The 26,433-nt window shown below is 59.8% G+C and overlaps 3 protein-coding genes across 6 annotated transcripts; 1 reads left to right on the forward strand and 2 right to left on the reverse strand.

The window, feature by feature from the left end:
• Window positions 1-1,537: 1,537 nt before the first annotated feature.
• Window positions 1,538-5,571, reverse strand: C2CD4C (C2 calcium dependent domain containing 4C). Its single transcript, XM_039566210.1, has 2 exons — window positions 5,537-5,571; window positions 1,538-5,210 (listed from the first exon to the last, which is right to left on the reverse strand). Exon 2 carries the CDS (start codon window positions 5,189-5,191, stop codon window positions 3,929-3,931), a length of 1,263 nt encoding a protein of 420 aa, XP_039422144.1. The 5' UTR covers window positions 5,192-5,210; window positions 5,537-5,571; the 3' UTR covers window positions 1,538-3,928.
• A 1,936-nt stretch (window positions 5,572-7,507) lies between these two features.
• Window positions 7,508-12,969, reverse strand: SHC2 (SHC adaptor protein 2). Of its 4 annotated transcripts, none has more exons than XM_039566205.1 (13): window positions 12,448-12,969; window positions 11,919-11,989; window positions 11,473-11,533; window positions 11,181-11,300; window positions 11,033-11,086; window positions 10,784-10,835; window positions 10,487-10,613; window positions 10,163-10,343; window positions 10,013-10,079; window positions 9,760-9,924; window positions 9,229-9,530; window positions 8,912-9,049; window positions 7,508-8,662 (listed from the first exon to the last, which is right to left on the reverse strand). In XM_039566205.1, exons 1-12 carry the CDS (start codon window positions 12,916-12,918, stop codon window positions 8,921-8,923), a joined length of 1,800 nt encoding a protein of 599 aa, XP_039422139.1. In that variant the 5' UTR covers window positions 12,919-12,969; the 3' UTR covers window positions 7,508-8,662; window positions 8,912-8,920. The 4 variants fall into 4 exon arrangements, with proteins under 4 accessions (XP_039422139.1, XP_039422138.1, XP_039422137.1 ...); XM_039566204.1 differs by having other exon boundaries at window positions 7,508-8,777; XM_039566203.1 differs by having other exon boundaries at window positions 7,508-9,049.
• Window positions 12,970-15,645: 2,676 nt separating this feature from the next.
• On the forward strand, window positions 15,646-25,191 carry LOC104697007 (hippocampus abundant transcript 1 protein-like). The gene is made up of 12 exons (XM_039566207.1): window positions 15,646-15,819; window positions 16,321-16,416; window positions 16,904-16,966; window positions 18,003-18,130; window positions 18,540-18,654; window positions 19,141-19,359; window positions 19,538-19,651; window positions 20,121-20,192; window positions 20,429-20,541; window positions 20,643-20,740; window positions 21,289-21,455; window positions 21,538-25,191. Exons 1-12 carry the CDS (start codon window positions 15,736-15,738, stop codon window positions 21,745-21,747), a joined length of 1,479 nt encoding a protein of 492 aa, XP_039422141.1. The 5' UTR covers window positions 15,646-15,735; the 3' UTR covers window positions 21,748-25,191.
• The last annotated feature ends 1,242 nt before the right edge of the window (window positions 25,192-26,433 follow it).

Genomic DNA, 26,433 nt, shown 5'->3' on the forward strand with positions numbered 1-26,433 from the left:
TCTGACCTCACTGTGGAACCCTCCCGGGAGCCTTGGCCCTGCCGAGCGCTCTCTGGATGAGATTGAACCCCTAATTTGCCCTTTCCCTCCCTCGCCAGCCGTCACGCCACGGCTAAATGAGCTCCAGGCAATTTTCTCAGAAGTTGAGTCCTTGCGCTGCGGGAACACAGGGCTAAAAATAGCCGAGGCCTGTGTGTGCCTCTCGCCCAGGTGAGCCTCCCTCACTCCGGAGATCAGGGCTCCTCCACATCCAGCCACCTCCTCTGCTCTGCCCTCAGTTTCCTGCACAGATTGAGCTGCCCAAGTGTGCACCAGAGGGGCGGCAGCCTCGGGACCCCTGGAGAGAGGAATCCCAGTGCAAGGGAAATCTCTCAGGGCTCAGACACCACTTGGTGTGCACAGCGATGGGCAGAGCCGCCCTTGGGCTCAGGATCTCACCTGGCTGCGCTTTAACTGGGCATCCCCTGACCCGAGGGTCTGCGTTGTGGAGTGGGGATGTATCACCCTCCTCCCCACCGGCAGCTCCCACTTCAGGTGCTCCTCTCAGCATGACCAAGCCCTCCCAGGTCCAGTGAGGCAGACGCATTTCCTTCCCACGGTGACTCAATTACAAATTCAGAGTTAAATCTTCCCCCACAAGATGCCCTTCTCCACCCCTCTGCCTGCTTCCTGCGCTTTGAATGTTGAACACTTTCCAGGGATTTTTGTGTGCTTGGGCTGACCCCATCCACTCTGGTTCAGACTAACTTAATCAGCCTCATTTTGTTACTAACTGCTGCAGCTTTGGACCTCTAGAAAAAGCACGACTTAAATTATTAGCACCTACCAAGCTGCTTTCACCACCCCTGTGGGGGCCAGAGGTGAGAGAACAGATCTGTTCCCACCCAGCCTCTATAGCTACCAAAAATGACAAATTACCAGAATTGTGGAAATTAGAAAAATGGCATTTAGGTAACAGGCAAACACTCCTCTTTTCTTCAGCAGCATCTGGCTAGAAATAGATTTGGAAGTGGCAGGTGGGGAGAGAAGAAAGCAACCTGAGTGCTGACAGCTGGGCAGGGGGGGCTGGGAGTGGGGAGAGCAAACTCATCACCATTCTCTTCATCACCAGCAGTGCTGAGAAGAACTGCAGGGGTCAGGCTGGGGGAGCAGGTGAGGAGGAGGAAGAAGACCCACAGAGTGTGGGAGCGGCTCTCCCTCACCACAGCCCTGGCTGTGAGCAGGCAATGCCCTGGCTCAGCACAGCCCTGGGTCCCCTCTGAAGCAGGAGAAGCCCCTTTCCCCGTGTACCCACCTCTCCCCAGGAGATTCTCTCCCACGTCACCCCACGGCTGGTAGGCAGCACCAGGGAAAGAGCTTCAGAAGTACCTTGTGCTCCTGGGAGGCTGTTTGGAAAGCGGAGCAGCACCCAGAAGAGCAGTGCTGCCCTGTGTCTGGCCAGTGCTGAGGTTCCAGCTCTGCTCCCCCACACAGGGAGCTGTCAAGAATAATGCTGGGAAATATCTTGGGGAAATCAGGAGCCAGGGCCACACCTGCATCTGTTTTAGAAATGACTTTATTGCACTAGAAAGAGGAAATGATCTGTAAACAAACATTCCATTCAGGTATTAATATATTTTTCACTCAAAAAATACATCAGTAAATCCAGCCACAGAAATATCAAAGCAGGAACAATAAAAAATAGCTCCAGCAGCGGAGAGACCCATCCAAGCAACAGCCCCGGCTCCCACACCACTGGCCCAGAGCAGAGCAGGGCTCACAGCAGCTCATCCTGGGGCTCACTGCATGGCCACACACCCAACTCCAGCGACACAGACCTGGGATGGGCTGGGGTGGGGCAGGACAAGAGCCCCCAGGCCGCTGGCTCTCCCTCTGGGGTCAGCCTCAACCCAAGGAGGAGCCCGGGGTTCTGCTCTCAGCATCATCCTCCCCCAAACCCAAAGGCACACGGCTCTGCTGCGGGGGATGTGTCACCTCTCAAACCTCTCAGAGCACCAAAGTCTTTGTCCCAGCTCCCATTCCCTCTCTTCTTGCAGCCTGTCCCGCCCACCCCAGCCCCTGGCAGGCGCAGCACCCCAGGGAGCACAGGGTGCTGGTGGGGTGTGCAGGGGCTGTCAGGCAGCAGCCAGCTGAGAAGGGTCCTCTTCCTGCCCCAGCCCTCCTCAGGAGCAGGATGTTCACCCCACACCCAGGGATGCGGCACCTCTCCCTATCCCCCACTCCCCAGAGCCCCCATCTGCCCCCAGGATAAGCCTGGGCACTTGGGGGCTGGAGACCATCCCTCGTGTTGGCTCCTGGGGGAGCACAGGGAAGCCTCAGGTGGGAAACTCCCTGCGAAGAAGGATGGACACGTCAGCTCCTTATGTCCTGCATGATTTGATTTCAACCACAAGCTCGACAAACAGCCACAATCACCCCGAATCCCCCCGACATGCAAACACGGCGTGATCAGAACGGTGCCTTGCGTACCTGAAACGTATTTACAGACAGAAGTAAAACGCTGCGAAAGATCAGCCTCGGATATAAATAGCCAACACTGAGATCTGCCATCTGCTGCAAAAGGACAAGGAAGGAACATCGACTGCCACCACAGAGGTTAACACAGAGGGGACACATGTGTGCATGTGTGTCCACGCGTGCTGCAGCAGGCGGGGATGGGAGCGCTGCAAATCCTGCTCCCTGCACAGAAACATGCAGAGCCCGACACAATGGGTGACACCACACCAAACAACAACGCAGCGTGTTTTATTCACCCGCAGAAATGCCCCGGCCGGCATCCTCCCCACTCCCACTGTCCCCAGCCAGTCAGCCGGGATGACAGGGTGGGATGGGAAGGGTTGGGAGCACCTCGCTCCTTCCCCAAGGGGAAACTGAGAGCCAGGCCACTGGCTACTTCGGGTAGCCAGATCCCGCTGGGCACAGGAGCTTGGTGGCCCCACAGGACACATCTCTCCTGCCCAGTGGGTGCAGCTGCTTGAAAGATCCTGAGCCCTCAGGCAAGGGAGGGTGGAGGGCTGTGGAGCCTCAGCCTGCCCCCCTGCCCAGCCTCACCTGGGATGGCCCCAGCACTCAGGGAGGGCCACTCCTGTCACCTCAGCTTTTGTCAGGAAACACATCTGCTGGGACACTGCCTGGGACCATCCATGTGCCCAGGGCATCTCCCTCCCGTGGGCAGGGGAAAGGCACAGGCAGCCTCCCGGATTGGGGCAAACCAAAGCCCCCGACGCTTTGTGAGCAGTTTCCCACTGGGGGTCAGCAGTGGGGGACAGTGCTGGGGTGGGCAGGGAGGGCACCCCAGGAGGCTGCAGGTGTCAGACCAAGCCAACTCGTGCACTTGTGCAGCCCTGCAGGGCTGGGAGGAGTCCAGGAAAGGCTCAAAAGCCACAAACCTGACTCATCCCCCAGGGTGACCGCCCTTGGCCCACTCGCAGGTCACCTCTGCAGTATTTTCTTTGCAGTTTCCAAGACTAGAAACTTGTCTTTTAAATTAAAGCTCTCACCTGACTGCAGGAGCTTCAGCTTTGAGAGGTGGCCGTGAGTGTCCTACAGAGATTTACCCACCTCCAGCCTGCTTGGTGGCAGCTGGAGACCACAGGCACAGGGAGGGAAGAATCCAACAGGTGCTTCCATCCTTCCTGGTGAGGAATGGGCTGGAGGCTCCCCACTTTCTGCTGGGCTCCAGGAGATGCAGCCCCGGGGCAGGAGCAGGGAGGGAGCAGGGGCAGAGGGGCTGTGGCTGCCAGCTGGTGCTGGCAGAGCCCCACAGCAGCGCCATTCCTGGGGACCCCCATGCTCTGCCACGACCCCGGCCCTCCTCAGGGTGCCCTTCCAAACCCTCCTCCAGCGGGGCTGGGGGACAGAGCCGGCCTCCCTGCCTCGCCCCAGCCCCACAGGTGGGAGGGCTCCCTCCGGGGCTGGTAGCAGGTACCTACAGGCAGGACAGGAGGGCGGTGAGTGGCAGCTCCTTCTCACCCAGCAGCGTGTCCCGCTTAAGGCTGCTGCCCTTGTTGACCACCTTGAGCTTCAGGGACATCTTCCTGGCGTGGCCGGGGCCCAGCCCATCGAAGAAGAAGTCCTCGTTGAAGACGGGGTTGCGGCTGTTCTTGACAATGGTGCTGCGCTGCTTCTGCAGCTTCCCAGGGTTGAGGCACAGCGAGACGCAGCAGTTGATGCTGCGCAGGTCGACGAGGGCATCGTAGAGGTCCTCGGCGGAGACAAGGCGCACACGCAGCCGGGCGTTGGAGGGGTCGTACTCGGCAGCCAGGCGCAGGCTCCCGCCCCGGCTCAGCCGCAGGCTGTGCTCCCGGTCACGGCCCGGGGGCAGGTCCAGGGGCAGCAGGGCGGTGGGAGGCTGCGTCCCGGCCGGGGCGCTCCTGGCGCGGCGCTGGGCACTGGGGCTGGTGTCAGCCGAGCTGTCGTCGGTGGACAGCGAGCTGTTGCGGGCCACCGAGTGCTTCAGCTTGATGACCTTGGACTGGCTCTCCTGGCTGAAGAGCTTCAGCAGGGAGACGGAGCGGGAAAGCAGCGGGGAGCCGAAGGGTGAGGACTCGGCTGAGGAGCACGTGTCGCTCTCACCGCCGCTGAAGTAGCGGCCGGGGTGCATCAGGGCTGCGCCGAGGTCAGCGGGTGTCCGGCGGCCGCTCTCGCCGTTGAGCTTGGCTTTGCGCTGGGCGCTGGGCGAGGTGACGGGCGAGGGGCAGAGGCTGCTGTGCTCGCTGTGGAAGAGTGACTCTTTGCGCCGCGTGTGGGGGCTCTCCATCAGCGTGGCGAAGCCATAGGAGGTCTGCGCCTTGGGCACGTAGGGCAGCGACATGGCCGTCTGTGCCTGCGGGTCCACGTTGGTGCCGCAGCTCCCCTCGGTCCAGTCCTCAGCGGTCTCGATCTGGATGATGTGCCGCCCGGTGGTCCGGGTCCGAGTCCGGGACCGGCTGGACGGGCGGGGGCTGCGCGGAGGCTTGCGTCCGGCCAGGTCCTGTTCTGACACTGAGGCTCCCAGAGCAGCCGCTGCGGGGACCTCGGAGCCCTCAGCCTCGGCGGGTGCCGCGCTCAGCTTGGGCGGGATGAAAAAGTCGGGGATCTTGTCGGGGGTGAGGACGTTGCTGTAGCGGGACCCCCGCGAGGACTCCTCTGTCCCCGCGCCCCGGGACCCGCCGTTCTCCGCCACCCCGCGCAGCCGCTCCAGGAGCCACATGTTGATGCCGGGTGCGGGGCTGGAAGAGACCCGAGGGGCAACGCTATCACCGGGGGCCGGGCACCTGCAGAGGCAGGACGAAGCCGGAAGCCCTGGGAGCGACCAGCGGCACCGAGAGACCCGGACCCGGCAGGCCGGGGGGACAGGACAAGGACGGGAGGGAAGTGGCCGCGCCGAGGAACACGGGGACCCGCCAGCCCGGGGAGGAGCGCGAAGGAACCGGCCGCGCGGAGCGGGGGTCGGGGACCCAGGGGACGGGGCAGACGCGACGCGACGCGACGCCTGGACCGACGGACCGACCGACCGGCGCCGCCGCGAGCGGGACGTTGCCCGGAGCCGCCGCACCTGGAGCGGAGCCGCCGCCGCCACCGCAGCCCGGGCGGGGCGGGCGCGGACGCGCTTTTATACGGCAGCGGAGGCTCCGCTCCTCGTCCGCGCCGCCGCCGTAATCCTCCGAGTGAGGCGCCCCCACATTCTGCGCGCCCGCTTGGCTGAACCGGGACCGGGACAGGGACCCGGACCGAGCGGGACCAGGACCGGGACTGGGACCGTGAGGCCCCGGGGTGCTGATGCTCGGGAGGTGCGGGAACTCGACCCCGGGACACCCGGCCGTCCGCCCACGGAAGCATCGGGTCTGTGTTGGGGCCGGGAATGGAATCGGGATGGCGGCAGCCCCGTTCCACCTCCCCGCCCCCGGTGCCCCCAGTCCGCAGCTCGATCGTTCCCCGCTGGGAGCAGCCGCTCTCCACGCCCAGCTCTTGATCTCAAAGCACTGAATGAAGCCAGCAGCGGCTCGGGGCTGAGGGGTTGCCTCATTGAGTGGTTTAATATCGCACTGGAGGAGCTGGAGGGGGCAGTGCCACGTGTCACACACCCCCATGTCACACAACCGTCCAGTCCCTGGAGGGATGCGGTGGTGGCTGGGGACACCGGGGCGAAACGTCAGGAGGGTTCACGGAGCATCAGTGCAAGCCCCGGTGGTACAGGGGGTCGGGAGACTCAACCGAGTGATCGGGCCCAGCCCCGGTCCCGCGGGGACCTACGGCCTTGGGGACAGGGATGCATCGAGAGGGACAGTGGCACAAAAGGGTCAAGAGGCTGTTCCTTCCTGGCTGCTGCCCTGTGGATGCCGTCAGGCTGCCGGGAAGCACCATCATTCCTCAGCAGTGCAGAGCTGGGAATGATGGCCAGGAAGAAGAGCCTGGGGTGGTGAGCGCCTTCTGCGGGGGCTGCTGCGGGACGCCTCGGCTCCCTCTGCATTCGCACTTGGAGCTGGTAAAAAGAGGCGTCCGGCCGTGCCGAAGCAGACCGAGGGCTAGGATGTCTCAGGGACAGCAGTGGGGAGGGGGACGGGGGTGTCCTGTCTGGACCGTGGGCTCTGCACTGCAGGGTGCTGAGCCGGGTCCCGCAGGGAGAAGAGCGCAGATGGAGCCCGGGGGAGGAGTACGAGGCTCACGGAAGGGGAAGCTGGTGAACAAAAGGCCGATGTTTGCTTTTCCTCCACCCTGCGAAACTGCGGGTAAACAAGGTGCAGAAATGGTTGAGTTCCCTTGAGATAACAAAGAGCGCTGGGGCCGGGCCAGCTCTGTCCGCGCGGCTCGAGGCCGGTGCCTGCAGGGCACGGAGGGGAGAAGGGTGCTGGGAGCTGCCTGGCTGCGGACTGGCAGGGCTGGGGACGCTGGCAGCGGCTGGCAGAGCTGGGGACACAGCCGGTGGAGCAGACAGTGTGCTACCACCTGCTGGAAGCTGGGAAGGAGAGAGACCTGCTATGGGAAAGGGTTTGTGCAACCGAACCGGGAGTGTCTGTTGCCGGCACGTTTGAGAGAGGTGGAGGGATGGGTGGTCAGCGAGATCCCCAAGGCCTTGGGAGAGCAAGGAGGCCACGTCCTCTGCAGTTGCTCTTCTGTGGCTTGCAAACCTTTCCAAAACACCTCAGCCTTCCCATCGGGGGCTGAAGAAGCAGCAGCCCCCCCTCAACCCGGGCCTGGGTTGGGACACAGAGCCCCCTGCACCCACTGGCACCACACACTAGCTTCAACCAAAGTGGTTAAACCCCTAAAACACCCCCCCTGCCAGCCCTTCATCCCTTCAGGGCAGCATCCCCGCGGCTGCAGCGCCAGGCACCACCAGCGGGTGTACCACACAGGCTTGGTTCTCCAGCAGCAAAAGAACAAAGTCAGGGCCCTCACTGCCTTTTCCTGCCTCTCTATTGAGGGAACAGTGAAATTATCTTTGCAGACGCATCACTCCATGACAAAAAATAGCAGCTGAGATGGAAGCACCACGTCCCCGTGGAATCCAGCTATCAATGGAAAATTACGCATTCATTACTGGGCTTTATTTAGGGCTTTATTTTATTCATTGGCTCAGCCAGCACTGGCCGGCCTGGATGCCTTGTCTGGCAGAGGCCATCCCCAGTGAGTGGCTGAGGGTGCTGGGGTGACCTCGCTCCCCGAGGTGGGTGCTGGCAGCAGCACTGGGCACACAGAGCAGAGCCAGGACAGGCCAGGACTGGTGCTGGACCCCCCCCAACTGGCTGCTGCTCACCTGTAACACAGGAGCCACAGCCAGGCCCACCCAGGGCTCTGGCTCTGCTGGCTGCCACATTCACTAGAGGGTCACAGCTTGGCTTGTGCCACTCAGAGCCACCCCAGGAGGCCCAGGGGTGGGTGGCCATGTGCTGTTCCAGGTGGAGGCAGGAGGAGAGCCAGCAGCAGGAGCCAGCAGGGCAGGGAGCTGCCAGGTTAGAGAAGAGGCCGTGCAGGACCAGCCCTGGGTGCCAAAGGCCACTCTGAAGCCAGGGGAACACTGGGTGATCCATGGAGGACAGGGTGACCCAGAGGGGCAGAGACAAGTGTGACTGGGCAGGATGGGTCAGCCAAGGTGTGACCAGGCAGGAACTGGTGGCGATGGAGACCTGTCCCAGCACCATGCCCAGGGGTGGCATGAACCACCTGTGTTCCTCGCTCATTTCCAGGTTTAATTAGAAATGTATTCCAAACCACAAACCCATGCCCAGCACCAGATACGGGGCAGGGAAAAGGGGCTGTGTGTGCCATAAAAACCTGCCAATGTCCCGAGCCGGCCAGGGAGTCCCCACAGGCCATGGGACACCTCATGAGGCAGTGCCAGCAGCTCAGCCCTGTCCTGCACCTTCCCACAGCTCCGTCCTGGCCCTGGCCTGGGGAGGGCTGCAGGGGCTTGGGGCCACAGGGAACATCATGTGGCAGCCACGCCTGGGGAGAATCCAGCTGAAAAGGGATGTCCCCGACAGGAATGTCCAACAGCACCAGCCTCCAAGAGATGGTTGTGTCTGGCCCCACAGGCAGAGCCAAGCCTGGGGCTACAGCGATGTCCACCAGCCCCCATTCCAGTGCTGGGGCAAGCAGGGGCAGCCCTGCCTGAGACGGCTTCAGGCTCCGTCCCTCCTGCTGAGGCCACCGAGCAGTTCCCACCCCAACAGCATTTCACCTGCACGTGTGGAATTAAACATCTTTGTGTCCAGCTGGGCAAGGGGCCCTGTGCAGATGATGGAGGTAGGCAGCAGCCAGGGAGGACCTACAGGGCCAGGGACCGCAAGACCTTGCTGGGGAAGAAAATGGGGAGCCTGACCCCAGACCTCAGAGGCCAGGCACAACTGGAGAAGGGGAGCACAAAGGGACCCCAGTTTTGCCCTAGGGTGAGTCCAGAGCCAGGGAAGCAGGTCGGGGACTCACGTACCCCCTGGCATCACTGCTTCCTCTGTACGACCTGGCGTAGGTGCAGCTCGCTCTCTGCCGCCACAATGGGCTGCTCATTCTGCCGGTGGTGGCTGATGAGGTGGCTGATGCTCTCAAACAGCACGTCCTTGGTCCTCACCTGGGGCCGGGGCACAGCGGTCCCCAACTCAGGAGAGCTGCCTCTCACACAGCACCCAGTTGCAACACCCTGTGCCTGCCCACACCTGTGTCCCCCATCGCCCACCCCGCACCCTACCCCTACCCCAGTCCCCATCGCCCGCCCCAGGCCCTGCCCTCGGCCCTGTGCCCTGCCCTCACCACTCCCTCGGGATCCACCAGCAGCAGGTGCTTGGGCTGCCCGCTGTGCATGCCGGTCAGCACGTACTGCCCCGGGTTGGTGAGGCTGTCCCGCACCAGGAAGTCCCCGTCCATCTGCAGGAGCCTCTCAGCATCCCGCCGGCTCATCTTCCCGTGGTACCAGGGCTCCCGCCGGAGCTGCTCCTCCGTGGGGGCAATGGGGGCCTTCCGCGTAGGGGGGCTCGGCCACTGGTCCTCGATGGGGGCACTGGTGCCACCCCCTGCAATGCACTCGTGGAGCTTCAGGGCATCCTCGAATGGCCCTGTGGGATCCAGGGGGTGCGGGGTGTTACCCCCAGGGCACAAGGCAGGGCTGGGCTGTGGTGAGGACAGACCCCAGCTCATGGTCCCCAGTACACTGCAGGGCACTGCTGTGGGCTCGGCCAGTGCCAGCACCTCTGGAGCTGTGGCAGGTGACCACAGACAGCTGCTGGCACAGCTTGACCGCTCCACAGCAGGATCTGCACCAGCTCCCCCAGTGCAGTGGCTTACTCATGTCAAAGAGGTCCTTTTTGGGGCTCTCCTCTGCCACCCCATGAGCCACCAGCTCCGGCTCCCAGGTGTCCAGGCTCTGCGTGTTCACGTACATGTGCTCCTCGTAGTCCCGTGGCCCCAGGGTGTGGCCATCCGCCTGCAGGTACCCGTCGCAGGGCTGGCCTGCGAGGATGGCCATCACCGCTGGCCAGGACTGGGCAGAGTCACAGGGACCCCCCCAGCTCATGGCTACCCCCACAGCAGTACCCACCCTGGCTCTCCAGGTCCCAGGGTGGCCCCAGCTGGCTGCTCGGGTCTCGTCTGGCTGCTAACCCGCCCTGGGAAAGGAGAGAGTAAGAGCTTTGGGGGGCCCTGCCTGGGACCACCACAGCAAGGCCAGCAGTGGCTCTGAGGGGCTCACCTGGCTGGGGGGGACAGAGGTGGAGGGCTGAGTGCGGACATGGCCGAGGGCTGTGCTGTGGCGGAGCCGGGAGTCAATCAGCCCCCCTGGGGGAGGCTCCTTCCCTGGGATGCTGTTGTAGTAGTCGTGCTCTGCTGCCTCCTCATCCTCCCCCCAGGCCGACTCCTCTGCACCCAGCGCCCTGCAGCAGGGATGGGTGAGCTGGGGACACCCTGCCTGGCTCAGACTGTCCCCACACCGGCAGTGACAGGGGCTCCCAAAGCCATCCCCAGCCAGGGGATATGCCCGGGACAGGGGGTGCAGCAGGGCCCCCCGCCCCCCTACCTCTCCGGGGGTACCACCACCTTGGGGGGGCTGTGTAGGTACTGCTTGAAGCGCAGCTCAAAGGCCTGTCCCACCGTGCTGATGACGCTCTGCGCCAGCCCCTCGCAGCACTCCAGGATGTGGCAGGCTGTGGACAGACAGACGGACGGTTTGAGTGTTCCTCTCACACTCCCATCACCGCACCAGGACCACCCTGAGCCACCCCTCGTGCACCCCACGAGGGGTCTCATCCTCCAGCCTTCACCCCGCCAGTGCATCCCCCTCCACCGAGCTCCCAGGCGTGGAGGACGGTGTCACCTCTCTGGTTGATGGGGTCCTTGGCCACATAGGCGACATAGTCCGTGGTATCCTGCAGACAGAGGGGGACATCAGCACCCATGTCCTGCTGCTGTGTCGGGCGCAGGGCTGGAGGTGCCAGGGTGAGGGGACAGCTCGGCCCCAGCCCCACGTCCTGACCCAGGCCAGGCCACCCAGTGCTCGGCTCAGCCATAGGACAGGCAATCCCTGTCCCCACCACCCTGCAGGACCAGGGCGTGTGTGACTCACCATGTCCCCACCGGAGGCGAAGGAGATAGACTGCATGTGGTGGTTGGCAATGATCTGTGTGGAGAATGTGGCCGGGGGGGCATTAGCAAAGGAGCCACCGGCTTGCAGGCTGGCAGGGGCAGGACTGCGTGCCCAGAAGCACTCTCACCTGGCGTGTAGTGGGGATCATGAGGTTCAGCCCATCAACGGAGATGTTGACAGCGATGCTCATGCCAGCGAAGTGCAGGTTGCTCTTGCCCAGGATGGAGAATAGGGCTTTGTTGGGAGCCTGACAGGGGAAAAGACAGTGGGGGTGACGAAGATCACCAGGACCAGGCTTCCTGGGGTGAACGAGGAAAGGGGTGGGTGCCCCAAGCAGCCCTAGGCCCACAAACTCGACAGGCACCCCCTAGTGCCCTGTCCCACAGCCTCGGGGACAGACAAGCTGAGCGGAAACTCACCTTCTTCTTCCAGACGCCCTTCACACCTGGCACTGCCTCGTACAGTCTGTTGATGGCTTCCCTGCAATGGACAGACCCTGGCCTGGTCGCTGCTCCAGAACCCCCTCCTTTCCCAGCTGCCTTCCCCCCAGCATTGCTCTGTGGGGTCTGGAGGCACGAGCCCCCACAGCCCTGGGAGCCGCAGCCTCCCCGCAGCACTGCCCCACGTCACGGCCCGTGGTACATAATCCCAGCTGGGGCCACCTCCCTTCTCCTCTTTCCACCCATTGATCTGCAGCAGTGCCCTTCGTCCATGTCCCTGCGTGCAGGGTGGGTCCTGTAGGGCACGGCTCCCCCTGACCCGTGTTCCCCTCTCTCCACAGGGCCCTGGGAAGGGGGAGCACCCAGGACCACCGGGGGCTTCTGGTGGTAATGGGATGTGAGAGAGTGGGACTGCAAGGCCGTACCTGGTGACCTGTGTCCGGGTGTTGAAGTCAAGGGACCTCATGGAGCGCAGCACCTCAATGCACCCCATGTACTGCGGGAGGAAGGTGGTCAGAGCAGGCGGCAGAACAGGGCAGGCAATGGAGAGGGGAGGCCGGGTGTCAGGGAGAAGGGCCTTTCACACCAGCTCCAGAGATCACACAGCAGCTTTTGCCCCCCACGCCAAAACGCCCCATCACATGCCCAGACCCCACAAACTCATTTGTGTGCTACAGCTTGTGATGCCTCGTAGGGGCCGACTACGCTGGAGTCCCGAGGTGGGCTCCCCGGCCCAGCAAGCCCCTGGCCCCCAACCCCATCACAGAAGCTTCATGTGCCAGGGGCGGCTGCTCCGGGCCAGCCGTGGGGGGGGGGGGGTGGGGGTGGTGAGGATTCGAGCGAGGGCTCTGCCCGCAGCCATAGGGAGGAGCGGCCGGACCCGCCGAGCCCCGCACACGCCTGGGGCCGGGGTGTCCGCGCCCTCCCGCGTCGCCGGACTCCGGCGGGACTTACCCGGACAATGTAGGAGACGCCCGGCCCCAGCACCCGCTCATCGGGGTGCAGCCAGCCCTGCGCCGGTTTGCGGATGAAGCTGCCCTTGCGGCTCCACTCGTCCCCGCCGGGCCGGGCCCCCGCCGGCGCCGCCGCCCCCCGCGCCCGCCCCGCCGCCCCCCGCGCCCGCCCGCCACCCGGCAGCGCGCAGGGCGCGGCGCAGAGAGGCTCGCAGGCGCCCAGGACGCGGCCAGCCCCGAGGGAGACTCCGCCGCGGCGGGGGGCGTCCCGGGCGGCGCCGGCGGGGCCGCGGCCGAGGAAGCCGCTGGAGCCGGGGAACTTCCACTGCGGCATCCGCGGCAGCAGCGCGCAGAAGGTGGTGCCGTGCTCGGGCTCCTCGCCCGCCGCGGGGCACGGCGCGGGGGCCGGCGACGGCATGGGGGCGGTCAGCGGCTCGTCGCGGAAGCGGTCATACTTGGGCTCCGGGAGCATGCCCGGGGCCGCGCTCCGCTCCGCTGCCGCCGCGCCGGCTCCCACCCCCCGCCCGCTCCCCCGGGGCCGCGCCGCGCTGATGTCATGGTGCGAGCGCTCCGCCGCCCGCCCGGCCCCCGCATCCCCCGCCCCCGGCCCCCCCGCCGTGCCGGACCCGCGGCCGCCAGAGCATCCCCGTCCCGCCCAGCATCCCCGCCCACCTGAGCATCCCCGCGCACAGCAGCATCCACCCCACGCCTGGGCTCCCTTCGCGAACACGGCCCATGGGGCCGGAGCCACCCACGCTCTGCCCTCCGTCCTGCTTCAAACCCCCTGGCCACGGCCTGCGACCGCGCCAAAGCCCGCGGGGCTGGCGCCGGCCCTGCGAGTTTCCAGTTTTGCCGCAAGCGTTGGGAGTGAGGGGCTGGGGGTAGCAGGGGGAGGGGTAGCAGGGGAGGGCGACGGCCCCTCCCAGAGCCACAGGGCCGAGGCACGGGCTGTCGCCCGCTCGAGGTCTGCATTAGCTGGAACGAAAGCGGCCAGCAGCCCCCGGCACTGCCCTCGCCCACAACAGGGACATTTTCTGCTCTTTCCACCTCTGCATTCCGGGGAAGCGCTGCAGAAGCCCAGGCTGGCCGGGGAGGCGGGGGAGGGCTTGGCCAGGCTTCGCTGCACAAGCGGGCTGCCCTACTTCTGTGCCTCCCAGCCCACTGGTCTCTTTCGCTCTGATTTGATCTGCCTCCAAAGCCAGATCGGACTCCCGCTTTTTTATATCTGCCTGGAGGGCTTAGGCAGTAAAAAACACAAACATTTTCTTGTTTTTCTGCCTGTAACTGCAGCAAGCAGGGGGGGAAAAAAGCCCCACAAAACCCTTAAAGGGACTTCCTGACCTCAATCGAGCTATTCGCCCTTGCTCCTGCCCCGGGGCTGCGGCGTTTTTCGAGCGGTTCAGACGACCTCAGACTGGCTGGGCCCAGAAGGGCAAGGAAGCCCAGAGCGTACCCACAGCAGCTCTGCTGTGCTGGAGCCCCGGGGACCCTCACCTCTCCCCAGCCCTGCATCCCCAAAGTGGTCTTAATATTGGGGCTCCATCCCCGCAGCATCACAGGCTCCTTTTAGCGCTTGGCTTCAGCTTCCCGAGGAGCTTCCTTGGGTCGCTCTTCGGTCCAACATCCCCCACCCTCGCGGCGACCGGCACAAACAAAACCGGAGCCTCCCCGGGGGCCGGCCATGCCCTGGACGATGCAGCTGCCTTTGTCTTTCCTCCTCACTGTCTCCTGCTCCCTGGCAGGTGATGGGGTGACAGCCAGTAATTGCTCTAAGTGCGATCAATAAATCAAGGTAATAGAATTACATCCGCTGTTGCCATGTTGAGAACCACTTCTCTGCTCTCTCATATCTCTCCTTGGTTTTGTTTTTAAGCTGCTGCAGAGCACTGGAACAAATCAGGCTTCTCCATGCTCTTATAAGCGGCTCCAGGAGGGCCCAGGGGAGACTCAGGTGCCTGCCCAGGCTGGGTGGCTGAGGGTCAGCCGAGGGAAGGCACCGTGTCCCTGCGGAGGTTACGGGCGTTTTGCTCAACGGCATGCAGCGTGCTGAGCACTCTGGGGACCGCGGGCACGCCGTGGCCTGGGGACAGCACAGCCGGGCACGGTGCAGCAGCCCTGGGGAGGTGGAGCTGCTCTCCACTCCCACGCAAGTCCCGGGAAGTCGGGGGATTACTTTCATCTTTCAGGTGGAGTTGCCTGAGGGGATTTCCTTCGGGTTTAATCGTTACTTAAGGGAAAACCTCCGTGGACAAAGGCTGGATCGCAGCCTCTAGCGCTCTGCGGATGGGCAGGAGCCCTAACAGCCTCTCGCTGCCCCACGGTGAGACCCCTCCGGGCTCCCCAGGTCGCCTCCCGGTCACCGCCGTGTGCACCCGCTGCCCGGGGCGGCCCCTCGAGCAGAGGGACCCCGGCGTGCATAAAACTTGCCTAAACTGTGACCAATTAATCTCCTCTGACCCCGCACCAAGGTAATGAGCACCATGCGCTCTCTGGCCCGTGCAGGATTAACTAGGACGCGCGTCTCAAGCCCTGGCGGTACCGGGGCAGGAGCTGCTCCCCACCCGCAGCCCCGGGGCCCGCTGCCCCTCCCCACCACCCGCGCCACCGGGCTCGGGGGAACGGACGGGATCGTTCTCGGGAGGCGCTGGGCTATCACCACCCGGCATGTCGGTGCTGAGGACGGAGCCGCCAGCTCGGCACCGAGCGGAGCCGCGACGGGGCAGACACGGCCCTTCCTGAGCCTCCGGTGCCGCCAGTCCCGGGGCGGCCGCGTGTCCTTGTTCAACCCGCCTGCCTCGGCCAGGAGCGGTGTCCGGGACGGAACAGCAGCCGCTCCCAAAGGCGCCCCGGGGCCCTGGGTCGCTGCCGTTGCCACCGCCCGTTCCCGGTGCCGCCGCCGGTCCGTGACGTCACGGGGCCGCCCCAGCCAGCGGGAAATGCCCGCCCCCCTGCCCCTCTCAGCCAATCGCAGACAAGCGCGGCCGATGAGGAAGAGGTGGAGCGGCCAATGAGACGCGAGGAGCGGCGCGCCGGAAGTGCCGGTTCCCGGTCCGGGGGCGGGGCCAGCGGGCGGGGTCGCCCCCTCCGCTCCCCACCCCCGCCCTCAGCCCCGGGCCCGGCGCTCCCCGCCCGGTGCCGGTCCGGGTCCGGTGCCGGGTCCGGGCCCGGGCTCGGGCTCGGCCTCGGCCTCGGCGCAGCGCGGCCCGGTCCGGTCCGGTTCGGCCCGGCCCGCCACGGGGAGGATGGGGCAGCCGCGGCGGCCGGCGATCGGCAGCGGCCCGGCGGCGCCATGACCGGCGAGAAGAAGAAGAAGAAGCGGCTCAACCGCAGCGTCCTGCTGGCCAAGAAGATCGTGATCCGGGACGGGGCCGGCGTGAGCGCGGGGCCGGGGGCTGTCGGCGGGCGGGGTGGCGCCGGGGGGACGGCGGCGGCCGGGACTGACGGGAGCGCGGCGCGCGGGGCCCGGGCGGTGCCGGTGTCCGGTGCGAGGTGAGGGCTGTCCCCGGTGGGCCGCACTCCTCCAGCCGCCCCTCTCGGCACCGCTGCTGCACCTGCCGCCCTGGCGTGCGGACCCGATGTTGCAGCCTGCAGGATCCCACGGGTGAGCGCTGCACCTGCCGGCTTTGTGCCGCTTGCCCGGTGCGCTCTCGTTCCTGGGCAGCAAAACCGCCGCGGGCCCGGGCAGGGAATGCCCCGCCGGCCTGCTGGGGCTGGCTTTAGGCACCCTAGGCTGTCTGTAGTCTGCGAGCAGAAACAACGTTTCAGAACAGTATCTCTGCTTTCTCTCGCGTTTCCGATCCCGCTCAGCTGCGTGAGCTCTCTCAAATGCAGGATGAGGCTGCTGAAAGGTTTTTTACTTTGCTCTGTTTTGCAGCGACAGGGGCTCGGGGAGCCCAGCGTGTACCACGCTGTGGTGGTGATTTTCCTGGAGTTCTTTGCCTGGGGGCTGCTGACCACGCCAATGCTGACAGTGAGTGTGTCTCCATGGGAACTCTCCTGGGGCTCCTGAGAATGAAGGTCTTAGCACAACCTTTCCACGGGGAACTGTGGAAAAGGAGTATTTGGTTATGAAAAAACATTTAGACATATTAACTTGGCAATATAAAATGCAAATCCAAACATACAGACAGCACGAAGGGACCCACAGGGAAGTGATGTGGTGACATAAAGTAAAACCAGAGGGGATTCAGGTGATGTGGAAAGCATGTTTGAGGCTCTCTGAGCCTCACCCAAGTTTGCTGGAACGATTTATAGACCTGGAAAATGTTGAAGATGGTGGTTTCCTGTGCTGGGAAGGGCAGGCAGAGCTCCTCAGGTAGAAGCATTGTTGGCAGGATATTTCGCCTTTTCCCTGGATTGTGCCCTTCCAGGCCTCTGGCTGCCAAATGCTTATGGAAATTCTGCAAAAGTTGCTAGCTCTGACTTTTTCATTTGGTTTTGGTTTGTCTTCCCTCCAGGTCTTACATCAGACTTTTCCTCAGCACACGTTCCTGATGAATGGCCTGATTCATGGAGTCAAGGTAAGGAATATTCCTTCAAGATTTCCTTTAAATCTGCCATCAGTGCAAGAAGGGACAAGCCATTATTATCCATGTAATTTGCTGATGTCAAACAATATTTGGCCAGTTTGGGGGGCTCTGGCAAACCTGGTGCAAAAGGAAGGACACAGACATGGGGCAGCTTGTGCAGCTGATTCTACTGAGTGGGAGTGACAAGGTGCTGCTTGTCAGCGTGGGGCTTCAGTTACACCAGCTGTGTGTTTCAGCTGGAAATATTCTCATCAGCATGAGATCAGCCCTGTGCCCATCCTCTGGAGCATAACAGAGTGAAAAATCAGTGACATCTGAACTTATTAGTAATAGAAACTGAAACCAAGCAGCCTCAGTGACCTCCAGGCAGGAGGTGGGATTGTGCTGTGGCACAGGGAGTGGGAATGGGGAGCTTCTTGCACTAGACCAGCATTCCCAGAGCAGAATTGCAGGCAACAATAGTGAACAGGCAATAATCCTGTGTTCTGACTGGGGAATCAGGCAAAACAGACCGTTCTTGGCTGTCTCTGGCAAGAGGATCTTGGAAAACAGACCCAGATGGGTTTGCTGGGCACTTGCCATCAGCACTGAAAGGCTCTGCCCTGCCTGCCTCAGGCTTGGGAAACATGGAAAGGCCTTGAATAATTTTATTTGTCCTTAATGGCCCTGGCTTCTCATTGTGTCTGTCCTGTCTCCACCTACAAGGGAAAGCTTTCCCCAGAACTGCAGCAGCTGTTGCCATGGTGGAGCTGTGCCAGCAGCTTTCCAGGTCCTGGCGGGGCTGCCTGGGTGCCCACACCACAGGCAAAGGCTGCAGGGAGCAGGAGGGAGCAGCAGTGCTCAGTGGGGCCTTGCTAGTCAAGGATTGGTTTTTCCCTCCCAAAAAGGATATGGGGAGTTTAGTAAACTGCTCTTTTGTAACAGGATTGCTGCTTGTAGCAATCAGGAATGGGTTGTGTCCTCCTGATGTGGTTGACAGCTCTCACTGAGGGGTTTCTCTGTCCTCTGGTCTGTCCATCCATCCCAGGGTCTGCTCTCTTTCCTAAGTGCCCCGCTGATTGGTGCTCTCTCTGATGTCTGGGGCAGGAAATCCTTCCTCCTTCTCACCGTCTTCTTCACGTGTGCACCAATTCCCCTGATGAAGATCAGCCCATGGTGAGTTCACCCTCAGTACAGCCCCGGGGTTCTGAGGAGGGGAAGGAGCACAAGGCTGAAGGAGGAGGGTTTGCAGGTGCTCGTTTCAGGATGAGATGGAAGAGTCTCATCCATCTCAAGAATGGAGGAGGATGCTCAGCCTAGAGACTGACTCACCTGGTTCTGCTGGAGGGTTCAGTTGGGAATAAAGGATTGGTCTGTTCTCTCTGCTTGTTCCCCTGCTCACTGCATTGCATCTATTAGGGAAAATAAGTGATAAAACTTCAGGGGTCTCCAGACCTAAACTCCATGTTCCCGAGCCTCTTCTGGTGCGTTGGAGGAACTGAGGGGAAAACAAGGGAGAGGCTCTGCTTCAGCAGCTGTGGACTGTGGTGTGGTTGCTCTCTAAGTCTGCCTTCGGCTCTTCCAGGTGGTACTTTGCTGTCATTTCCATGTCTGGAGTGTTTGCTGTCACCTTTTCCGTGATTTTTGCCTATGTTGCCGATATCACACAGGAGCATGAGCGCAGCACGGCGTACGGCCTGGTAAGGAGCTGAGTCACTGTCCTGGCTCTTGAAAGAAATATTTGAGGCTTTGCAGATAGGAGAGGTATAAAATTAGGGTGGAAGATTTATTGACTAATCATACAGTCTCCCTGTCCTTTTGTTTGGGATTTAGCTCTGAGGGGGAGGCTGATCTCTGCTCACTCTGAGTGCTGGCTGTGTTGTATAAACCATCCTGGCCCTTGAGCTTCTCCACACCAGGAGAGGGGGGCCTGTGATGCTTGGCGTGATCCTGTCCTTCTTGTAGCTTTACTGGACAGGACCATATGGGAATTGCTAGGACATCTTTGATTTCCATTTGCTAGAACTTAGCCCAGGTGCACCAAGAGAACGTGTCATGTCTCTGCACAGGAGTGAATTCTTGTTTACCTCTCCATCAAAGATGCCAGAAGGAGTTGCCCTGCGTCACTGGGGAGGAGGAAATGAGCTCTAGGAAGAAGAGGCTGTAGGGATGTTTTATGCTTCCAGGTGTCAGCCACGTTTGCTGCCAGTCTGGTCACCAGCCCGGCCATCGGCGCGTACCTTTCCCAAGCCTACGGTGACACCTTGGTGGTTGTGCTGGCTTCGGGGGTTGCTTTGCTGGATATTGGCTTCATCCTGCTGGCTGTGCCCGAGTCGCTGCCTGAAGAGATGCGCCCGGTCTCCTGGGGAGCCCCAATCTCCTGGGAACAAGCTGACCCATTCGCTGTGAGTGAGCCTGCTGCTGTTTTCCTGTGTGCTGGTAATGCTTAATGTTTGCTTTAGTCCTGCTGATTTTTAAGATGTTAAGCCCTTGGTTTGGCTATCTTTGTACCTGGAGATTATTCAGTGATATTAAGTCAAATTTAAAAACATTTTTTCTCATTCCTCACCCCTTTCCCTGCAGTCCTTGCGGAAGGTGGGTCAGGACTCCACAGTGCTGCTCATCTGTATCACCGTCTTTCTCTCCTACCTTCCCGAGGCCGGCCAGTACTCCAGCTTCTTCCTGTACCTGCGACAGGTCAGTCTGGCAAGGGAGGTAAAGCTCTGGGTGCAGGAAATCCTGGTCTATAAATACGATCATACTTGTGTCACCTGTCCCAAGGTGGCTTTTCTTGGCCAATAACTCAGTAAAGCTGAAGCTGTAAGAAATAATTACTTGTTCTAGCTCTCCTGAAAAATGTGTGAGCCTGGTGACTGCTCTGTAGGCATTGCCAAGGGCAAGGCCTGGCTTGGCTCCTTGCTGGTATCTGCCTGGCCATCCTGGCTGTGCCACCTTCAGGCACTGACAGGAGAGCCCAGTGATTTAAAACTGTTTCTTCAGCTAGAGGAAAATGTTCTGTTTGATTCCTGTGGCAGCCCAGAGGCAATGGCTGTTAATGTGCAGGTCCCTGAGAAGCAAATTCAGTAAACATGAGTGACATTGATGGAGGGGCTCTTGTCACCTGGTACAAATCTGCCTGAAAAGTCCCTCTTTGGTGTTTTCACAGGTCATTGGCTTTTCCTCAGAGACTGTAGCAGCCTTTATCGGTGTAGTTGGAATTCTCTCTATACTGGCTCAGGTAAGAAGCAATTTCTGTCTTGGTTTGAGCAGTCTGCTGTAAGAATGTCCAAAATTTCTGGTTTTGGGGCCTCTGAGTTGTCAGAACTGGGGCCACACAGACTTTGGAAACAGAAGATCTGGAACTGGGAGGGACCCACAAGGATCATCAAGGTCCCTCAGGTTTCTGTCCTCTTGTCTCCTGGTGTTGCCCTCTTTCTTTGCCCCTGCCTTGAAAACACCTGTTTTTCTTTCCAGACAGTCGTGTTGGGCATTCTCATGCGTTCGATAGGAAATAAAAACACCATCCTGCTGGGACTAGGCTTCCAGATCCTGCAGCTTGCCTGGTACGGCTTTGGATCACAGCCTTGGTGAGGGTTTGCCCACGTTTCTCTCCCTCTGTGGCCGCTCCTGCCCTGCAGCACAGGGCGAGGCTGTGGCTGTTCCTCACAGCTGCCTCCTTCCTCCCCAGGATGATGTGGGCAGCAGGAGCTGTGGCTGCCATGTCCAGCATCACCTTCCCAGCCATCAGTGCCATGGTGTCAAGGAACACAGACCCTGACCAGCAGGGTGAGTGCTTGGGGACCCATTTGATGGGGGGGGTTCATCCCAGCAGGTGCTGAGCTGGCACAAGGGCAGGTTCTTGGCCATGGTAGTGGAGGGGTGGGCAGGAACATCTGTGCCAGCTGTGGGGTGTCACTGTACTCACAGCAGTATTGACACTCTTATCTTTGACCACGGCTGGTGCTTTGCAAAGGAACTCCCAAATCATGCATGTGGGTGTTTGGTGTTGTCTCTCTGAGGCAGAGGAGGCTGCTGCAGTTTGCCTGCCTCACAGTACATCTCCGAGTCCTCAATTAAATTCCAGTTCATTAGAAATTGTTGCTTGATGTGCCCATGCTTATTTCAGTCTGCAAAGCAGCAAGCCCAGCATTACTGATTTTTGTAGAACCTGGCACTGAGTGAAACTGCTCATCTGCAAACCCCTTCCCCTGTGGGGGGTGCATGTCAGTCCAGATCCAAGTGCTTGATCCTGTCTCTAAATATCTCTAAATATGTATCCTCAAATCAAACAAGTTTCTTTGGAAAGCTGGAGGCATTCCTCACTCTGTCCCCAGGTGTGGTGCAGGGGATGATCACTGGAATTCGGGGTCTGTGTAATGGCCTGGGGCCAGCGCTCTATGGCTTTGTCTTCTATCTCTTCCACGTGGAGCTGAACGAAATGGCCGAGGTGGAAACTTTGGGCAAGGCCTCCAAACCCAACATGGCTAACCCTACGGATGAGGTACCTGTTCAGCTTCTCACTCTGTTTGCCGGGCTGTGTTTGCCCTCGTGCTTGAATCATTCCTGTGTATCTCTCTCTACAGAGCAGCATCATCCCTGGGCCACCCTTCCTGTTCGGGGCGTGCTCCGTGCTGCTGTCACTGCTGGTGGCCCTGTTCATTCCGGAACACAACCTGGCGCTGAGGTCAGGCAGCCACAAGAAGCACAGTACGGGAGCCCAGGCCCACCCCCACAGCCCACCAGCTGGGGGGTCTGATGGCAAGGAGCCCCTGCTGGAGGACAGCAGTGTGTGAGGTGGGACAGGGGATCTGCCTCGTGGCTCGACTCCACATCAAGGACGGACTCAGCAGGAGTTCGGGGAGGGGGAGAGAGGGATCTGAGGTAATAGACTGTGCCACTAACAGCTACTGAGGAGGGACGAGGTTTCCCTTCGAGCCAAATACACCCAGCTGGTGCAAAAATGGAATTGTATCACCTGGTGCTGATGGAAAGGGGAGATACGGAACTGCTCCACTGGAGGGATAGTTCTGGAAAGCAAACCTGCCCTTGTACGTGACCCCTGCGCCCCATGGTGTGCCCTGCCAAACCCTCCGCTTGCCGGTCACGGGAGATGGAGCCAGCGTGGTCTGTGTTTGGTGGGAGCTCACTGAGCTGCCCCTGGAATAAAATATGGCATTTGCTCCATGCCCCATCCCTGATACAGCTGGTTCCTGCTGCTGGCCCCTGGCACCCCCTGCACGCTGTGTGCTGTGGTGACACGCTGAGGGGACAGGGTGCGTGTGTGAAGCACAGGGAGCGGAGCTGTGAGCTTCCTCTCTGCTGGAGGGCCTGAGGAATTTGCCCGTTCTGCCCCAAGTGAAACTTAGACCAAAAAATATATAGATCTACTGACTTAATGTTCTGATGAAGAGGATAAAAATGAAGAAGTCGCAGCTGACACAAGGGAGAATGGGCAGGTGAGAGAAGGGCAACTACGTGAATTACAAATGCTTGGATGGCCACAACGGCTGCATTTCTGTTTGGTTTTCTTCTTCTTGTCACTTTGAGGTGACATTTGCCTGTTGCTGCCTCCAGGGTCAGTAGGTAGAAGGATTTTTTCAGATATCTTTTTCTGGAGTTGTGAGGGTTGTTTAGGAGGTACAGTTCTCTGGGAGGTTGGAGAAACAACTAGACTGTGCTGAGCACTTTGGAGACGTGTGGTTTCCTGGGAGAAAGGTCAGAGAAATGACTCTTTACCTTGAGCACTTGTATAAAGCATGTTGGTTTGTCCCTGGGCTCCTGCCGTCTGATGCTAAACCCAAAGAGTGTCCAGAGCTGGTTTGTTCTCAACCCAATAGGTCCTGATGGTGAAGGCTGTGTTGAGTTGAACTTAGGGGTTTGGATTCCATGTGGCATTTCTGAGCCTGCTGTGGAGGCTTTTGTTTATGGAATGGTGGAATTGCAACCTCTGCTGCAGGCTCAGCTCTGCTCAGAAAGAGCAGGAGGTGCATGGAGTGTTGTGAAAGGAGCTGAGGCAAACAGGGAATGTGTGGTTGTTTATAGAAATGTGGCAGAGGGCAGGAAACAATTGTTCTCGTTTGAGTAAATAAGTGGTGGCATTGAGCAGTTCTGGGAAGTAAGGACCAAACTGAGGACACTTCAGGAATCCTTTGTTAAGGAAGTTGAGTGTGCAGCAGCCAAACCAGTCTTGCCTTGGCTGTTCTCTGGCTGGGGTCCCCTCTCTGTGGGTTTGGGGAAGGTTACCCAGGGGAGAGCAGCCAAAAGGGAGGGAGTGCTGGCCCTTTACATCGTGGATCTTTGCAGACATACACAGCAGCGACTGCAAATGCCATTTGGTTATTGGAGGTGGGTATTTAAGTGAAAGAGTTGACAGTTTGCTTTGCATTGATCTGGCCTGGTGGCAGCTCCCGTGCTCAGAACTAGGAGCAGCTGGGACACGGAGGGATGCTGAGGTGGGTCTGGCTGCAGGTCTGGGGAGCAGAGCCAGCAGGAACTTCCTTGACCTGCCGTGACTCCGTTTTTCCTAAGCTCCTTGTGGTGACACTCCCAATTCCCAAACATTACTGGGATGGTCAGTAACTGTGTGTGCATGGCAAGCTTTTATCCTGAAGGAAATCCCGTCACTTGCACTTCCAGGCAGCAGTTCCCCCACCTCTGTATTCCTCACAAAAATGCCTTTTTTTAGATGGGACTTTCACCAAGTCCTGGCAATCCGTTGATTTACAATGGATTAAAGTGAGCTGAAGTAGGTTTTTCCCTCACACACAGATGAAATAAAACACAGAATCATTACCTCGCTCACACGGAGGCAGTCGGAGCTTCACGGGTACAATATAGTGACACGTTACAAAAAGACAAGCATAATTTATATGATATAAAGTATATAGAGATATATTTTTAAAAGTCTTCTCCCTTATTGCATAGTTTGTTGAAACCAATGTATTTCTGGTCCCATTCCCTCTCACCACTGCTGCTGCCTCTCAGCCCCTCCTTCCCCTCAGACCCCAGAACTTTCCAGCAATCTTCCCTCCCCAGTCCCATCCCTCATGATGTGACCCCTGAGCTTCTGGTGATGCTGACTTGTGCGTCGTGGGCCTGGAGTGTTTTGGTCCCTTTGTCAGCCCCCAAACTCGGGGCCAGGTGCTGCCAGCAGGTGACTGCCAGGTCAGGGGCGGTGGCCTGGTTGGTGACCAGCTGTCACTGGGCACCAGTGGGGTTATGGCACTGGGCAGCCAACGTGGGGATACGGCAGCGAGTGGATGGAGGCGGGGTACAGCACCAGGCAGCAGCAGGAACTCTACAGGTGCCATTACCAACAGCAAGGTGGCTTCTGCTGGTGTGCAGACCTGGGACCAGGGGCTCTCTGAGGTGCAGGGCTGCTGGGAGCAAGCAGGGATTCCTTCCCACCCCATTGGGATTCCTCTCACCTGGTTCAGTGGGGCCTTGGCCTGGTGCCTCCCCTTCCCTCGGCACAGGGCTGTGACCCCTGCACTGTTCTGCCTTGACGTGACAGAGCGGGAGCTGGGCCAAGCGGTGCTGGAGTTGAAGTTACCGGAGCTGAATGAAGAACGACTTGTTCTGAAGGGCCGGTGCTTCTGCAGCATCCCACGTGGAGGCTGGAAAGGCTGTGTGGAGCATTCAGCTAGTTTTGCCAATTTTTGTTACTTTATATGAAAATGCAACTTTTTAAAAAGGAGTCTTTTCTTAAAATCCCCTTGATCTGCTGTGCAGTGCCTGAGCCTGGCTGTTTAACATCGGGATTCCCAGGATTTGTCTGCAGGGACTTACAATTCAGGATGGTAACAGCAACGCCCAAACACAAGGTAAAAATCATCTCAACTACCTGTCTGCAGTCCTGGCATTAACAGCCACAGGTCAAGTGAGTTTCAACTGATCTTGTTGCATTAAAAACCTGAGTTGCACCACTGCTTTCTCTTCTGCCAATAATTTTGCAAAGTAGTAACTTTTTACTTCCCTGTTTTTATTCTTTCTCTGCACTCCAAAGGCTGTTGACAGCTGTGGTATCTTTAAAGCGTGGGCATGGGATGAGTCCCCGCCGTTCCCTGGGAACGGCCCCACCTCTGCTCTTTCACAGTTCACCATCATGTGCGTTCGTGTGTCTCTTTTTTAAGCTAACGATAAAATGTATTTATTTCGGTTCAGGTTGTGTTTGGAACTGGCTAATCTCTCCCTCTGATGGATTATTTATTAAACTGCTGCTTTCCTGTTGTGTCGAAGGTCTCTGTCCTTGTTTCTCTCCCTCACCGGTGGTACCAGGCAGCTTCTGCCCAGAATTGAAATTCCCCTTGAGAATTGTGTGAAGATGTGGGACAGATTTGGGAGAGCTGGGTCAGGGCTTTCAGTCCCTGCACCAGCCCAGGATGGGTAGCAGGTCCCTGGCTCCTGCCTGCCCCACTGGAGCCTCCTCCTGGACTGGTTTTTAGCAGCCCCGACTCTGTTGTCTTAATTTTCAGACAGGCCTAATTTAGATCTTATCTGACTCATTTAAACACTCTTTGTGGTGGCTGAGGATGGTCCTAAGTGAATAATAGAATCCCAAAAAATATAAACACATCCAGGTCAGCTCTGGGATGGGAACTGACACTTGATGGATGGTATCCTGGAAATATGAGCCATTACACAGCCTGTTGCTTCTGTATGTATTTCCTCTGGACTGGAGCTAGCTTTTGTTTTATTGTTTCCATCTTTAACTGAGAGAAAACCCACAAGCTTTTTCATGTGACATCACTGGAGAACAAAGGGTAGGTGTTGCAGTGCAGGATGTTGTTGACCACCCTTCCCCCTGATGCAGTGGTTCCTGGGGAGGTGGCAGAGCCTTGTCCCTGCTGGTGTCGGTGGTGACAGCCTGGGGCTAGACCCCGACCCGAGGGGCTCGGGGGGTATCCTGTGCTGGAGCCAGCACTCGTCCCTTGGTGGTTTGTGTCTCCACACTGAACTGTTCTGTTTCCTGAGCAACATCTCTGGACAAAGTGTTGCCCGGCACGAGTCCCCGCGCCTGCCCTGCGGGAGGAAGCACAGTTGGCTTCCAGGAAAGGTGTTCAGGCCTCTGAGTCTGGAAAACCATCATTCCCTTCGTTCCTTCAAAGGCTTCCTGTGGGGTGGAAAACAGTCCTGGTGTGTAAGCTTGCTCCTTCCACCCTGTGCATGCAACCTGGTGATGTCCCTCTGCTGAGTCCAGGGCAGCGGGAGCTCCTGTGCTCCTCTGGGATGGGGGGGAAGATCTGAATCCATGGAGGAGAGGTCCCAAGCAGGTGGTGGAACGGGTTGTGGTGGGTCACTGCTCAGGAGCTTGGTGAGCAAGAGCTGCCCTGGGGGCTCTGCCACATCACTCTGAGCTGGGCCAAGTCCCCTGACCTGCCCCTGGCTCTGTGGCCAAGCCATTGGAACTGGCCCTTGTGCAGCTGGGCGGTTATCAGGTGTCCTTGACTTCGGTTTCCTCTGTGTTGCCCCCCTCTGCG

The sequence above is a fragment of the Corvus cornix genome, chromosome 28 (genome assembly GCF_000738735.6).
Source record: "Corvus cornix cornix isolate S_Up_H32 chromosome 28, ASM73873v5, whole genome shotgun sequence".
Classification (NCBI taxonomy): Eukaryota; Metazoa; Chordata; class Aves; order Passeriformes; family Corvidae; genus Corvus; species Corvus cornix.